The sequence below is a fragment of the Periplaneta americana genome, chromosome 6, assembly GCF_040183065.1.
Source record: "Periplaneta americana isolate PAMFEO1 chromosome 6, P.americana_PAMFEO1_priV1, whole genome shotgun sequence".
NCBI lineage: Eukaryota > Metazoa > Arthropoda > Insecta > Blattodea > Blattidae > Periplaneta > Periplaneta americana.
This window is the reverse complement of record NC_091122.1, coordinates 39,968,258-39,985,040: the sequence shown is the minus strand read 5'-3', so window position 1 is coordinate 39,985,040 and position 16,783 is coordinate 39,968,258. Positions and strand designations below refer to the sequence as shown.

Sequence of the window (16,783 nt, the reverse complement as noted above, 5' to 3'; positions counted from 1 at the left end):
TGTTGGAGTCTACAGCTCTTCCATAACCATTAATATGACCCCGACCCCACCCCACCCAAGTTTTATCAAGCTCCAATTCTTTAGATCTTCTGAACACATGATTGCGTGTTTTATAGTAGTTCCCAAATATGTAGGCCTAATTCAATTGCTTCGGTCCAGACCAACATTTTGTTCATTATTCAGATGTTATTAAACGACTGCACATCTCATTTGTCCTTAAACTTGTTCAAATAATTCTATCACCCGAACTTCAGCTGTCCAACCAAACTCTGGCAAGGAAGGAATTCAAATGCTCTAATGTTCAACTGCTCAAACTCTCGCACATTCAGGGATTCACACATACAAGGATGGATAATGAATAAGAAACTCTTAAAGCTTACATAAAGGTCGACTTTTTTTTGTTGTCTTGTGTCTACAATAGTACACGCCTCCACAATATTCAGAAATATTTAACTGGTTAGTGTTTGGTAGCACATTGAATGTCGAAGCAGGCCAGAAAACATGGATTGTGGTGAAGTGTTCAATTCAAAGCCAAGGATCGGGGGATTTTTCATCTTTTTTTCTTCAAATATAATAACCATTACATAAATGCAGTCTCTTGCTATGTCTGTTCAGATTTACACAATAACCACGCTCATTTTGATGACACCTAAAAAAAGGAAAACACTGAAAATATGTCCAACAAAGTTCCAAAATAATGTACACTTGCATCTTTTATGTATAGCAACAGAATTAAAATTACACTTTCATTACTGTAATTGGGAGACCCAGTAATTTCAAATTGTAAGCCAAATTTCATCGGAAAATATATATATATATAACAAATTGTGCCACATACAATAGTGGTCAGTCATGTAGGAAAGTCTAGAATCAATGGAGTATGAAGATGTCTTCACAACATGATTTTGAGTTCACAACTCATCCTAGAAAACTCTGCCCAGAGAGAAAAGAGTGGCTGATGGGAGTAGTGATGTCAGGGGCCAGACTTGAAACTAGACACAAACTTCACACTTCTGATGATGGTTCCACTCAAAAGCCCCAGCTACTGGTGTCTGAACATTCCATGGATTTTAAACCAATGAAATATAGTTGGCTCTTTGTATCATATTTTATTCAACAGCAAATGCACATATCTTCAAATAATGTATTGTAACAAAACAGCAAATTATGAAAAGTTCTCTGCTTACAAAAGAAAGTGGTTAAAAATCCATGGACAACAATGAGATCTAAGTCATAACATAAGGAAAGACATGGCTGCCACAATTCTTCTCTCAGGACAAGAACCAAAATATCACACACAGAAAACTCTACAGCACAAGAAATTATCAGTTTAGCTTGAATTATCAGTTTTAGCTTGATCTTTTAGTTTCCTTCAGCCTAGAAAAAAAATATCGTGCACCAACAGGATACGTTATTTCTTTTGTCAAGAACTTTGTTTTTCTGCTTTTGGTATTGCTATCAAGTAAGAAATTTGCATAGCACGACTTAACAACACAACTTCAAAGAGTCAGGCAACACAAAAATTAAGCTGAGGTATCAACTCCAGAGCCGAGCTGAAGGTTGGGGGGTGAGGGAGGGAGAGGGGGAGGCATTCTCTACCAAACTACTACAGAAACCCCCAAGGAAATATCTTGTCAACTAGAGGGTGTGTTGGTTCTGTTAAGTACCAATAAATTATTACACTCAACCCACAGTAATTCTCTAAGAACAATTGGGGACGTTTAAAATGGTGAAGGGAGGCCATTATTAGCATATAATACTCACAATAATACATTTCTGAGAGAAAAAAATAAATTGTTTAACAACTTGCTCATTTGCTGGAATGATTGCTAGGAATTACGTAAAAAACTGCAGTGGTGCCAAAACATATAATACAATGATCTACTTATCTGAGAAGGTGTCAACCTCAGAGAGAAATGTCTTTACTATTAAGTGGAAAATGTTTCACTTTCCATTACCCCACGCACACTCGAAGATAAGCTATATGATTTGTTAATACTGCTGCGACAGTGAGATTATGTAGCCAACTCCCAACTTCTCGTTAAAAAATTTTACGCTGGCATGTGGACATAGAAAATAACTGACAATTTAATCGGTGTATGTCATTTTAATAAAAAGTTATAGTGAAATTAATAATAGCAGTGTTGTTTTTGAACCCCCCCTCCCCTCATGCCCCAAACGATCGAGCAAGCAGTCGTATTACGGAAACCTCCCCCCACGGAACATTTGTAGTATTTTATTCATTTTAATATTATTATGTTGTGAATTGTGTCCAAGTTCACTAAGCCATCATCCGTCCGTCGGTTTGTGGTAGATTTCATGCGAACGGTTTTCGGCCACATAAAAAAAACAAGATGAAGATGTTTTCTTTTTCAAGTTTACGTTGTTGCTTGTTTGTTGTTTACGACGACGTTACGTGGGTGTTGTTACGACGTTACGTTGTTACGATTGTTACACGGCAGAGAGTTACGACACATCATGGTCTTCAACGTCCTCCAGTTGTCCCTTTGGCTCTGTCTCACCTGAAAATTAAACGAAAGAAAAAAAAATACGCATGAAATATTGCAGTGTAACACGCATAGAAGCTTCAGGAATATCTTGTATGCAAAGTACACGTTTCATTATAGCAAACCAGACGAAATGAGTATGACAGCTATGCAAAGAACCATTAAAAAAATGAAATGAAGTAGAAAAATTACATCCCTCAAACTTGATAACTGCAGTTTGCTTATGTAATGGGATAGTTTATAATTAGCAGTAGCACCAGCCCATACTTCTTTGCCAGCTGTCAAACTATTTCGCAAAAAATTAGGAATAAGGTGTCAGAATGTCAACACGGAAATTTTATTAAAGGAACAAAGGTAAAACATACAGCATTGAAGGAACGATTAGGTAAGGTAAGGTAAGGTTAGGTTAGGTTAGATGGCAACGGCATTGGCAGCTTCTGCAGACTGGTCTTGAATCGTACCATCGCCCTGCATATCAGAGGTCCAAAGTGTGAGGTTGTCTCGGAGGAGCTGCATGATAAGCGTAGAGTCCTTGTAGCTCTCCTCACTTAAGGTGTCCAGTTCCGCAATTGCGTCATCAAATGCTGCTTTAGCCAGTCGGCATGCTCGATCTGGTGAGTTTAGAATCTCATAGTAGAACACTGAGAAGTTAAGCGCCAGACCCAACCTAAAAATACAAATATAAAAGTGAAACACTTTTCAAATCATGAGGTATTCACCAAACACGTTTTATTATGCTATCTTAACAACCAATGGTTTACTGATTTTTATTTACCTTAAGACAACTGAAGCTTGTGTAGCAACAAATGATATAGTTAAATAATATAAACATTTAGAGTTCTTGCACTGGTTGAAAAAAGTGCGTGCGTTAAGAAAAGTAAATGAAGTTACCTCAATAAGCCTTACCTAATAGGATGCGTTGGTGGAAGTTCTGTCATGGCAATGTCACTTGCGGCTTTGTACGCAACCAGAGAGTTCTCAGCGGCTTCTTTCCTGTCATTTCCAGTGGCAAACTCTGCTAGGTATCGGTGGTAATCACCCTTCCTATAACATCGTATGAGAATACATAACCATTAAAATATAATTACAACAAACTAAGTGTATGACAATGCATTCTGCATGTAAGAAAATGTTCTCAAGATTGTACTAACTTTACTACATCGACAGAACCAACAGAAATGTATAAAACTTTATGCACTATAGTCCCGTCGCTCTTATTTCCGGCAGCCAATCATGTTGCAGGTCGGCTACATTTAAAAGTGTGCGTCTTGTGATTCGCTATTGAATTTCCTGTGGCTCGATAAATACTTAATATAATCGCCCGCCATTTTGGCTCTTTCGTTGGCATTTGCAGAAATTGCCGCTCAATTATTTGCTCAATTACAGTGCGTTTGATTTATTATCATAGGAGCTACAACATGATAATGTTTAACGCTGAAGCAAATAGATTCCTCATCTGATAGCTCGGGAACGAAAGAACAAAAAATGGCGAACGATACTACCTACCTAGACTTTATAGAGCCTTCACTTCCTAAGAAGTAAGCAAAGGGGAGGAGTCACACCGGAAATAACAGCAACATGACTATAATTACTAAATTTTAAGATAAAATGAAATAACTTATTTTTTTAAGTGTGATACAACTGGGAGAAACCTTACATTTTGTAGTAAAATACTTTAGATTCGCCAGTGGAGGCGCAAGGAATGAGATGTTTGTCCAATACACCCAAGATGTCAGAGCAGATGTCGCGCAGCTCCTTCTCTACCTGTTAAAATACATTTAACAAAAGTTTTAATGTCGTGATATCTTATGGCAATTAAACTGATGGGGATCCTACAGAAAATTGGCGTGGATTGAAAAGAGAGAAGGCTGTTCAGTAACCTTTATATGAAACGGTCAAAGTCAGGATAGGAGAAGAAATAGGGAGAGGAGTACGTCAAGAATGCCCTTTATCACCTACACTGTTCAACATCTACTTGAAGGATTTAGTGAAGAACTGTTTTCAGAACATGAGAGGAGTGATAGTAGGAGGAAGAAGAATAAAGTGCATAAGATTTGCTGCTGATATGGTGGTGTTAGCAGAAGAGACGATACTAAGGGATATGCTACTGGAGCTAAATGACAGCTGTGAGCAGTATGGAATGAATATAAATGGCAACAAGACGAAGACCATATTAATAGGGAAAAAAGTAAAGAACGTAAACTTGCGAATTCTAAATCAGACAGTAGAGCAAGTGGACAGCTTCAAGTACTTGGGGTGTACTATAAGCAGTAACATGAGCTGCTGCCAAGAAGTCAAAAGGAGAATAGCAATGGCAAAGGAAGCTTTTAATAGAAAAACGAGCATCTTCTGCGGACCTCTGGAAAAATAACTAAAGCAGAGACTAGTGAAGTGCTTTGTATGGAGTGTAGCATTGTATGGGGCAGAAATCTGCACATTACGACGAAGTGAATAGAAGCATTTGAAATGTGGATATGGCGAAGGATGGAGCATGTGAAATGGACAGACAGAATATGAAACTATAGTGTTGGAAAGAGTGGGTGAAGAAAGAATGATGCTGAAACTGATCAGGAAGAGGAAAAGGAATTGAATTGGGTCACTGGCTGAGAAGAAACTGTCTGCTGAAGGATGTACTGGAAGGAATGGTGAACGGGAAAATAATTCTGGGCAGAACAAGATATCAGATGATAGACGACATTAAGATATAGGGATCATATGCAGAGACTAAGAGAAAGACAGAAAACAGGAAAGACTGGAGAATGCTGAGTTTGCAGTGAAAGACCTGCCCTTGGGCAGAACATTATGAATGAATTAACTTATATATAAAAAGAAATCTTTATATACTGTATATTTTCTTCTGAAATATAAATCACATCATGATTAAGTAATATTTTATTTAACTACACTTTCAACTATAGAAGTTAACTTTATTTCGAAATTAAAAATGGGCGAGAAATGACTTGACAAATTTTGTCTGAAGCTATCAAAAGTAGGGTTGTTTCACGAGCCATAAATCTATGACTTGAGACCTCCTAGAGAAAGCCACACTAAAGATTTTGCTACTTTTTAACATCATCACCGGTTGAGAGCACCTCGGATCAAACAGCCAGCATGATAACCACTACACCACTGGGGAAAAAACATTCACAGTATAAGTGTATATGGTCTTTGAACATGACAATTTAAAACACACAAAGATGTGACATTTTCGAAGCACCTTGTCGCTAACAACATATCAAATTATTGTTGAAATGCTTTCACAATCTTAGTGGCCTTATCAATATGCAAAGTTGAAAATGTGATTGAAAGATAAAAATATGAGTTGATATTACTTTACAGTTATAGCTACGAACAACACACTAATCCCGATAATTCTACTATATCTGTATCAGTCTTAACAATGACTATTACCAACTCCCAGAAATAATGCAGTATGCAAAATATGTATTGGCATCTTGTTTGCAAGATATTTTACACCCATAATCATTGCTCACCTCTTTCGCCATGTCCCGATAAACCAAGGCTAACAAGACAGTACTTAGCACAGTTATTACACAGGACTTTGCAGCACATATCCGATAAACAGTCATTTAAAACAAGAAGCTATTTACATGTGTTCTTTATTAAACGTATTCATGTAAAGTTCTTTATATATTCATTATTACCACCAGTTTAAACATAGGTTACTAATCTATGCAAAATGAAAACAATGAATATTCAGCAAATAATGAGTCTCATATACAACGAAAATCAATTTACTGAAAATCGCATTCTCACACAGCAATTACTATATGAAATAAATTTCATCTCCTGTGATTGTAACACATTATTGAAAAAAAAAAATTTTAAATCCTGTTATATTCTGAAATAACTTTTCATATATCATACATAGATATTATGAATTCTACTTATTTCGAAATAATAATAAAAAAAAAAGTTCGCTCACGAACTGAACAAGTCTTATCTATGGCGATGATAATGAAGAGGACGGCAAGGATGACGAATTCCTCAATAAAACTTTTATGGCACGTACGTGAAAGTCTATTTCAGGTATTGGCTTGCCTTTCCTACCTAACCACATAGTTCGTATAACACATGCGTTACACTGCAGGCGACATATCGATCGTCCAGTTCAAAAGTGAGACAACTCAAAAATTGCCATTTTTTAATTATTTATACTACAGAAAGCCCCTTTCAGAGCTCTTTCCGATTCAGTATTGAGATAAGTCATATTTACAACCATATAGAAAAAAAACTAAATAAACTGTTTTAGAAATAATTATAACTATGGCCTATACTAATTCATTAACAGTACATTTCGAAATGTATTAATAATGAACTGGAAGATTGTTATATATTCGTCCTGAATACTGACTCATTTCTAATTGTCGTGGTTATGAACCAGAACTCTGTTCCAAAGTAATTTATTTGAAACTTTCAACTGAAAATATCTCAAAACTTGTTTTTTTTAGTTGTCGCACTTTTGAACTAGACGATCGATATGTAGTAATACCCTAGGTTAGGTTAAGTTTTGTATCAGTGATTAGCTCACCTTTTGTTTTGTGATGGGTAAAGGACGAACACGATATGATTACAGATGGAGGGAATGCCTGTCTCCTTTATCGATGTACTTCCCCACTACTGCACCACCCCACCCGCGCTCTGACCTACAAGCTACTGTCAATACCCTTCCAGGCTTCCACTCACTGCAAAACCAGCGCTCCCGCCTACAAACAACTGTCAACAAACTAGTAGCGACATCAGCGGCAATCGGTAATCAGAATTTGGTCGCCACATACATATTTAACATTGTTACGCAGTACCCCACTACCGTATATAACATGACAAGTATTACACAAATTAATGGTAGTTCCGTGCAAGAAAGGCTTACTAATGATGTGCCAACTAATAATGAAGATTCTCCAAAGCTTTTATACTTTTCCTACTGAACGACGCTTTAGGGTTTAAAGGATAATTAATATATGCAGTAAGTAAAACATTTACCTGTGATCTGTATGTTCGTATCATTTCTAACTTTTCCTCAGCACCTTTGTTTTCTTCCTTCTGCTCAATTGAACTGATTATCCTCCAGCTGGCTCGACGAGCTCCGATCACATTTTTATAGGCCACTGACAGCAAATTACGCTCTTCAACCGTAAGCTCTACATCCAGTGACGCTACTTTCTTCATCGCCTCCACCATTTCTGTAGATAACAAAATATAGCACTGTAAACATTCATCTTCACATCTGCTGTACGTGTGGTGAATATAAAACTAAACTAGATCTGAAATCTAGAGTTGTTGTTCAGTCAACTGTCCGAAGACAAGTCTCAACCTCACAAGTGATACCAACAAGACACCAGCTATGAGGTAACTAGGCCAAGAGATAATGAGATAGGGTGGCCAGTTTCTTTCCCCCTCCATTGCATACATCGCCGATTAGCTACATATTACACTAATCAAACTTCAGAAGCATACAAACAATTATTCTTCCTTCGACAAATAACATCGTCGAGTGAGTCGTAATGTCTGATAATAGATGTACTTATCAGCCAGAACCTCAATCAGAGGCAAATATCTAGAGTAAAAACCTAAAAAGTTGATCACGTATTATGATGTAACAAAATACAAGTGGTATGAGCACAACTACCATTCTATTGTAAATAGGAAGAAACGATGGGTATGTCTTAGTAGGTCCACAGTCTAGTATACAGTCACGAAGCTCAATACGTAGTAAATATGCATCCATAGCTAGTTGCTCACCACTAGGATCGCTAATATCGCCTCATTACAGACAATGCGAAATAGTACCAGCACAGTCTATTGTTCCTAGTACCCTCACAACTCAAGCTTCGTGACTGTATATACTAGACTGTGGTAGGTCTATATGCCAATTTGCTGGTTGTAACGATTTTTCCATGCACCAACACAAGATTATTTTTTTCTTAATAAATTCTATAGAAATGTATTTTAAGTGTGATACGACCTGCTACATCTTATAAATAGCAATATGAATAAAACTGGAAAGTACTGGCATACCGAATAGTAGGTAAATTACGCAAATATCTAAAGGAACCGTACTAAAATAAAATAAAAAGATGGCAGAACAATGTATCAGAGAGGACGGAAATTTTTTCCCACAATTTTCAAAACCTTTCCTCATATCGAAACATTCTCGTGTTTCAAGATTTCTTTATAAGTACAGAACCTGTCAATCTTTACGTTGGAAACATTTCGTTTCTAGTAGTACCTTAAAAATGAATGTGTTTCACACCAACCAAATTTGAAACATCGCTCACAGTTGGAGGTATTCCCTCAATCTTTCCAAGTCATAATCTGACCTAGGATATTTTAGTGGCTAACATATCGTCACAAAACAACAGATAAAATAGGCTACATACAATTCAATTCAATATTAGCAACAACACCTCGTTTTGGTTTCTTTCTCAATAATATCAACACCACCTTGTCTGGTTTCTTTCTCGATATGCACCAAAAAAATCTATAAAACTTACTGTCCGACCGAGTAGTTATGTCGCAGGGTCGTCGAAACGAGGGAAATCACGTGACATTTACTTACTTAATGGGACCCTTTTCTTTAAATTATTTTAACCAGTTGTATAATATTACGTAGACTTCATACAGCAAAAATTTTCACGAAAGAGCCAAACAGTCCAGCCACTAGCCTTTACGCAGTGCCTAGCAGAAACGATGAGTGGGGGAAACCAGAATGCGAATAACCACTCGGATGGACAGTAGTTTGCTGATATTTCCATCAAAGTAAATAAGTATCAATGAATGAGACGGCTGATGATGAACTTCGGTCAGAAAGTAAATCAGTTATATCCGGGTTACGTGACGCTTTAAAAATTGAATTATAATTCTTCAATCACATTTATGCTACTCTTGATCCGCCTCTCACTCGTCTACATTTGCACCACTAATAGCTTTCAAAGTAATGTCCGAAAAAAAATTGTCTTTTCATATCTAAGAATTATCGTCAACCAAAATTTGAATAAGTACTGTATATATCCTAGACTGAATTAACTCTGAACTAGGGCTATATCCAGTGCCGGATTTCGGCCTAGGTAGGGAGGCAATTTCCAGGACGGCGACATTCTCTCTCTCTCTTCATTTTTCCTTCCCATTCTTTATTTTCATTTTACAGTGAAGTTCGTTTCTAAAACCACTTGCTGGTAAATCTTTTCTGAAGCTTGTTCTTGAACACCTTGTGGAAGTCGGATATTGGATTATTATCGCATTGTCGCGGTCGTGGCGAGAGTAAAAGGAAAGTGTGCAGCTGCATAGTTATATTCTAATGTCGATATCACGTTATTATACTGTGAAACTCCAATTTAACTATTTGTAGGCCTATAAACAAGAATGCATTGCTGAAAATGAAATTGGGTGTGTTTATTATTATCGCTATGAATAGCAACCAGAACTGTTTTTTTTCTCTCTCTCTCTTTCTCTCTTTCTCTTCTTTTTTCCTTCCCATCTTTTATTTTCATTTTACAGTGACATTTGTCTTTAAAACCACTTGTTGGTAAATCTTTTCTGAAGCTTGTTCTTGAACACCTTGTGGAAGTCGGATATTGGTATATTATCGCATTGTCGCGGTCGTGGCGAGAGTAAAAGGAAAGTGTTCAGTTGCATAGTTATATTCTAATGTCGATATCACGTTATTATACTGTGAAACTCCAATTTAACTATTTGTATAAACAAGAATGAATTGCTGAAAATGAAATTGGGTGTGTTTATTATTATCGCTATGAATAGCAACCAGAACTCTGTTACATTTCCAATATAATATATCGTCAACAATGCTCTTTAATCACTTTCCAGCACGTGCACTATATAATTCAATATGAAAGATTTATTCCGCAGAGAGTTGGAGTGTATTTTTCAATTTACTTTAAATTAATATACATCCTATCGAAGTAAGAAATGCTTATAATTATACCAACAACAAAACCGAACCTTTCACAAATCCATTTTGTTTCAACAATGAATAAGTTTGAATTTATGTTTCTTTGCATCGAGCCTGATGTGCTTCGTCAGATCGACTTCGATGGTATCATCAATATTTTCTCTGTGAAGAAAATCTTTATAATTCACAAGATGCATGTATTTTGATTCCAGTAATTTATTGCTTTCTGAATTGTAACATTTCATTTAAAACTAATTTAAACTAAACATGACCTGTATAATAGCTGCTCGTAAACTGTTTGTGGGAGTTGGCAAATTTTAGCGACACTATACCTAAATCCGGCTCTGGCTATATCTTACATGAATAACAAACAGTACAACACAGGACAAAGTTCAAGTTATTCTATGATTTGTGTCATTTCCTTCAAATGAACTACCGTATTAGAGTTAAAATCAAAACAGGAATGGCGTACAAAAAGTCGACAAAAGTGCTTTCGTATCTCGAAATGGATATTTGCAATATAACTCGAATTTTCCTATGCTTCATCGTATGGTGGGGGGGGGGATGAAAAAAAAACTGACGCAGATTGTCTTCTACTTGTTAATACTACTCTCACTGCTACATCCTGTTGAACAGAACTTCCCCAATTTAGTTGCAAAGCAATTTTGTCCACTAATATTAAAGATATGTGCTCCAAGAGAAATAAACCACGGGATTACACATGTTTATTATGTTCAGAATTGCAGTAATTTTCAATAGACATGGCCTACATGGGAATGAAGAGAAATGCCGCATAATACAAAAATACCACATGTAAAACACTTTCATAATTCTAGATTAATTGTAGTGGGCAAAGACACAGATGAATGATTTTCTTCAAGCACTTTGGCTTGCTCTCATTCACACTCCACCAATTGTTCAATTTGTTTTGTCGTCACTTCGCGAACTCTCAACAGACTTCGATAAACATGTTAAAAAACTACAGGTACCCATTTCCAAAAATTGTAACCTACTACGTACTTCAATAAGACGACTTAACACCAGAACATTTAATCAAATATGTTAAAAATAGGATAGATCGAAAAAGGTTACCGCGGATAATTTTCTAAAACGAGGGCAACAAAACTGTACTACGAACAGTAGACGAGATCCATTTTCTTACTAAATGGCATTTGAAAGACTTGCATCTTTAAACCATCGGATTATATGTACGGTAACTAAGGAGATTGGAAACACTACAAGCTTAAGAAAGACAGGAGAGCCACAAATCTCCAAACAGCCAAGACAAACAAATTTCATAGGTACCCGAAACTTCTCTGTCCATCTTGACGACGGTTAATTTGAGAATTAACATCATCAGTATGTAACTTTATTACGGCACGACCTTAGGAAATAACCAAAAAATGAATGTTTCACTACCGCCGCTTACTTGACGAGTGTACTTGATTGTGCTTTTCTTTCTACTCGCACCTTATTCACATCTTCCCCCATTTCCGCAGTTTTGAACACATGCGTACTAATCTTAAAGATTAACTTCCATTAAATTCCAGACGAATAACGCATTAAATTCCAGACGAATAACGCGCCTAGCATTATCAAGACGAAAGTAATTCAAGAATCCCAAAAATTATAATGCAGTATAAACCTAGAGGACATCGTCGACCAGGAAGACCTTTAAGAAGACTGCTAGATGGGGCCGGAACAGGTCTACAGAGGCCTAATTCGTGAAGGATGATGATGAAGTAATTCACAATTTTTATTAATCAAACATCCAATAACAATCTACCGTTAAAAGTCCAACAATACGGGAATTTTTTTCCAACATGAAAAATTCTACAACAATCGGAATATTTGTATTTTGTATGATCACTATATCAATACGAATAGGCACATTTAATTAGAGAAAATCTTCCACGAGAGTACACTCCTAACCAGGAGACACACAACTGCTTCAATTTGCAAGACCAACTAAAATTTGAAACTTAGATCTGAGATCGTGGAATCTGTAATATGTATCGGCCATGGGGGGGGGGGGGGTGTGCTCATTTGCGACTTAATTACTTACAAATAGTCATTATTTACTTTTATGACATACTTCAGTTGTACAGTAGGGACTACTGAACTACGAGTTCTCTTCCTAATGTATAACCAGTGCGCTATAGGCCTATAATGAAAATTGTTTGCTTGTATGTTATCAGGAGCGCTGTCACAAACATGCACATTCACCTTTGAAGTGATTTGGTTACTGCGTTCTTATCTATTTACTTCCTGTACCATTTCAACGACACACCAAAGAATTCTAACAAGTATTTCTAATTATGTGTATAGCATAAACGGAGATGTTCAGAATTGCTTATTTGAATTTTCTTAGTAATACCACAGTCTAGTATATAGTCACGAAGCTCAATAAGTAGTAAATATGCATCCATAGATAGTTGCTAACCACTAGGATCGCTAATATCGCCTCATTACAGACAATGCGAAATAGTACCGGCACAGTCTTTTGTTTCTAGCACCCTCACAACTCAAGCTTCGTGACTATATATTATACTAGACTGTGGTAATACTATCTGTGCCTCTAAACACAATACCATTTATTATTTTCTTTTATCGCTTAATCCAATTACAATGAAACCTCTCCTTACGGACAACCCCAAGATACGGGCACTCCTCATATACGGACAGATTTTTATGTCCCAACTAAAATAATATAGAAATAATGATAAATTCAACTCTCGTTTACGGATACTCTCAGACACGGACAGCTGTTTCACAGTTCTAAAGCTTGCTTTACCTCCTGTTTGCGGACAAAACTTGGATTTCAAGACTTAATGTGTTAGAAAAATGGAAAATTTAGTTTTGAGAAGTATACAGAATTCCTTAACATGAAAGAAGGCAATAAGGGTCTTGTAGGCTACCACCAGCCCAGCCGGCTACCCCTTGTTAGCTGGAAGCGGGTGGATAAACAAAGTCATAAAATTTAACCTGTCTGATGGGTCCAAGGTTTCTGTGATCGTGAAATTGTATTCGACACATAGGATTAGTAGGATTATTCTCTTCACTTCAATCAGTTGTTCTGTTTCGACAGACATGACACCTGAACGTAAAAGTTAAGTTGAAAACTGTAAATGACAATACTGCATAACTGTAGACCTAGAATAAAATTGCATGACACAGTACTGTATTTTCCTTTTTCGGCCTTATCTACTGAAGTTAAAAGTTGCAAAGAATTTATTGTGGTACGCTGTATTTAGAATTAAACTACAGTAATATATTTCATTTAAAGCATGAAGGGATACATAATGCATATTATAAATTTACAGTTAGATTGGGGAGACTTCCTCCCAATAAAGGACACCTCCCAGATGCGGACAGATTGTTACGTCCCTTCGATGCCCGTAAATGAGAGGTTTCACTGTATTATCCTTTAGTCACCTCTAATACTTTCAACTGAACCTGGCTGCCAATGGGTACTCAACTTCGAATACCTATTTTGCTATTGAATTCAACTCTCCCGGTGATATAAGTTGTACAATGATCAATTTTGCGGATGTCAAACAAGTATTTTCTTTTGGTTACCGTAAAAGCAACAACAGAAGGACATAGATTGGAGGAAACGACGTGAAATATTTCGCACATTGTCGGAAGATGGATCTTTTGCCTTTTAAACTACCGGTACCGGTATATGAATGCGTTATGTCAACATTATAACGAGTTTCGACGAATTAAAAATCAACAATGTGCAATGGCAAGGAGATATGTTTAATAATCACAATAGCGGTCCACCTATAAATGGGTAGGACGAAGATTATGAATCCCTCTTCACCCCCAATCCTCTCATCAATTCAAAGTACGATCACATCCACTGTTGAAACATTTCCTACATCTCTTAACACACGTACAGCTGTAATAAATACAACCTATTTTGATTTATACACAATATGCTTAACCTGAAATAAGACGAGTTTTAGTTTGAAGCTATATAAATGCACACCTTCGATGCGACATCGCTAGTGATGAAGCAAATAAATAAGCTTATTGGGGCCTAAAGATTTACGAGTCAAATTAGTGAAAAGTATACGGAAAAAAATCCCCCCCCAAAAAGTTTTACTAGTCTAAATACTTAAACACTTACGAAAAAGCAAGAATTTCTCTCTCCCACAACAAACAAAAATAATGAGCATGCCTTCGCTGGTACAGCACAATGCAAGAAAATGTGATATATGTAGGTAGAAAAAAAAACAATGCATCCGTGCCACAAAAACAAATTAAGAGTTAAAGGATTATTTTCCAGTTTCAAACATTTTATTTACACAGAATCGGTCAATTCTCAAATCATGGAAGTTATGTGTAAAAGAATGTTCCACGAAATGAACATTCACCGACATCTACAGAAAAATAATTTTTCGTAATAAATTGAAGCATTAACTTGCTGTTCAGAAACAAATTCAAATATACTTAAACTATCGTCATATTACAAATTATTGCTACAAAACTGTGAATTTAATTGAGGTTATGAATATTGATTTTCTTAACAAGATATCCCTATTTTGCAGACCTTGAGCCCACGTGCATGCTATAAATTGTACAGGACAGAGGGGATGGTAGAGACACCACTCTCTAGCGAATGAGTGTATGCGACTGGAAAGCAGAAGAGTAAAGGGGATGATAGGGTGCAGGGGAGAGGTTTTTGCTCTGGCCCACAGGCAGACAGGCAGGCAGACAAGGGAAGGGTAGGGTAGGGCAATGCACAGCAAGCTTGGCAGATCAATACTTAGTCAGCATAGGGAGATCCCCACCCCCTCTAGTTGCCATGGTAACAAATTGTTTGCCCTGAGTCTTGCTGGCGCCTAGCCTTGGTTGTGTGCTACTCAGACAGGATGTGATGTCACATTACCAGCCCTCCCTCCACATTTGTAACAGATAACATACAGAATCCTTATTACCTATAACAGCAGATGAGGTGTTTTACGACACCAGAAAATTCAATGCAATTTTTTTTAAATTTAAATGTAGTTCTCTGATCTAGCATTTAGAATTAGAAAAACTATACGTAAAAAAAATATGCCTACTAGCCTAACAATTAATAATTTACACGAAGTAAAATTGGCAACATTGTGTAATATAATTTTATGAATAGTGCCACTCCCACTCCAACTTGTTGAGTATTTCAATTATGAGCCGATATGGTTTAAATTTAATAAAAAACAAATTCTTAGACATAATATGTTGTTTCCAAGAACGTGCAATACTTCGACACCATTAGAGAACCATTAAAATGGACATGTAAGGTACTATAATACACGCTGACAAATATTTATAATAATATCCTTATCAGAATAACATATATCGCCTGCCGACGTTTCATTCCACGTAAATTCTAGTAAAGAGCTACCCCATTTGGTTTCGTTGATGACGCATCGATCTTTTGGGCCTAGCCCTATCCCGACTCCGTTCAATCTAATTCCTTACGGAAATTTGAAGTGTTCAACAATAATGAATATGTTGTAAAATGTGAACTTCTATACTCCAAACAAAAATTAAAATTGTTATCTACACATATATACTTTATACGAAGAACTGAGGCAAATATTCTAATATTGATGCTGTCATACGGTCAGTGGCAGCGTCAAATCATCCAACTTGAAGTCGGCTATTTTCTAACACAAATATTTCAACATCTAAGAAAATATATATATAAATCAAAGCTTACCATCATATCTTTCAGCTTGCTCCGCCAATTTTGCTTTGTAAACGTTATCCTCTCTTTCCGACATGACGGATGAATTAGGATTTCACACGCAATGCACAAGACGACCACTATTACACAGAGAACTAAGATGGCCGCGCCCGTCGCCCGCCAACACTGAAAGTAGTCCGGCTCTCACGAATGGTTCAGTTGTGTTCTTCCGCCAATTACGTCACAATTGAATACCAAAGTCGTTTTCCTTAATAAATTGATATGAAAAGTGTGTGTTTAAATTTTAAGGCCGTAATACATAGAATAATATCATTTTACATGGAAAGAATTAAATTAATTCAGGAAGTAGACCAAATTATGCCTGTAAATACCTAAATGAGGAAACCGAATTTTCAACCTCGCAATAGCCGTGATCGTCTAGTGGTTAGGACATTGCGTTGTGGCCGCAATAACCCAGGTTCGAATCCTGGTCACGGCAATGGCCACATGGTCATTGGCGGCTGAGGGTATTTTTTTTATTTTCGTTCTTGTATTCCTAGAGAAATAAATGTTCTTTTTGCTCCCAGCATGGTTAAAATTGCAAATTTACAACGTTCTAACAAACCGTAATATTATTTGCTAAATATCTGCTGCCATCTGTCGAGA

The 16,783-nt window shown here is 36.6% G+C and overlaps 1 protein-coding gene and 1 non-coding gene across 2 annotated transcripts; one reads left to right on the top strand and one right to left on the bottom strand.

Moving 5' to 3' along the window:
• Positions 1-376: 376 nt before the first annotated feature.
• On the bottom strand, positions 377-16,620 carry 14-3-3epsilon (tyrosine 3-monooxygenase/tryptophan 5-monooxygenase activation protein epsilon). Its single transcript, XM_069827965.1, has 6 exons — positions 16,151-16,620; positions 7,512-7,711; positions 4,165-4,271; positions 3,414-3,551; positions 2,969-3,174; positions 377-2,522 (listed from the first exon to the last, which is right to left on the bottom strand). The coding sequence occupies exons 1-6, from the start codon at positions 16,212-16,214 to the stop codon at positions 2,467-2,469; spliced, it is 771 nt and encodes a 256-aa protein (XP_069684066.1). The 5' UTR covers positions 16,215-16,620; the 3' UTR covers positions 377-2,466.
• On the top strand, positions 16,545-16,616 carry TRNAH-GUG (transfer RNA histidin (anticodon GUG)). The gene has a single exon. It is a non-coding gene; the product is annotated as a tRNA-His (tRNA).
• Positions 16,621-16,783: the final 163 nt, after the last annotated feature.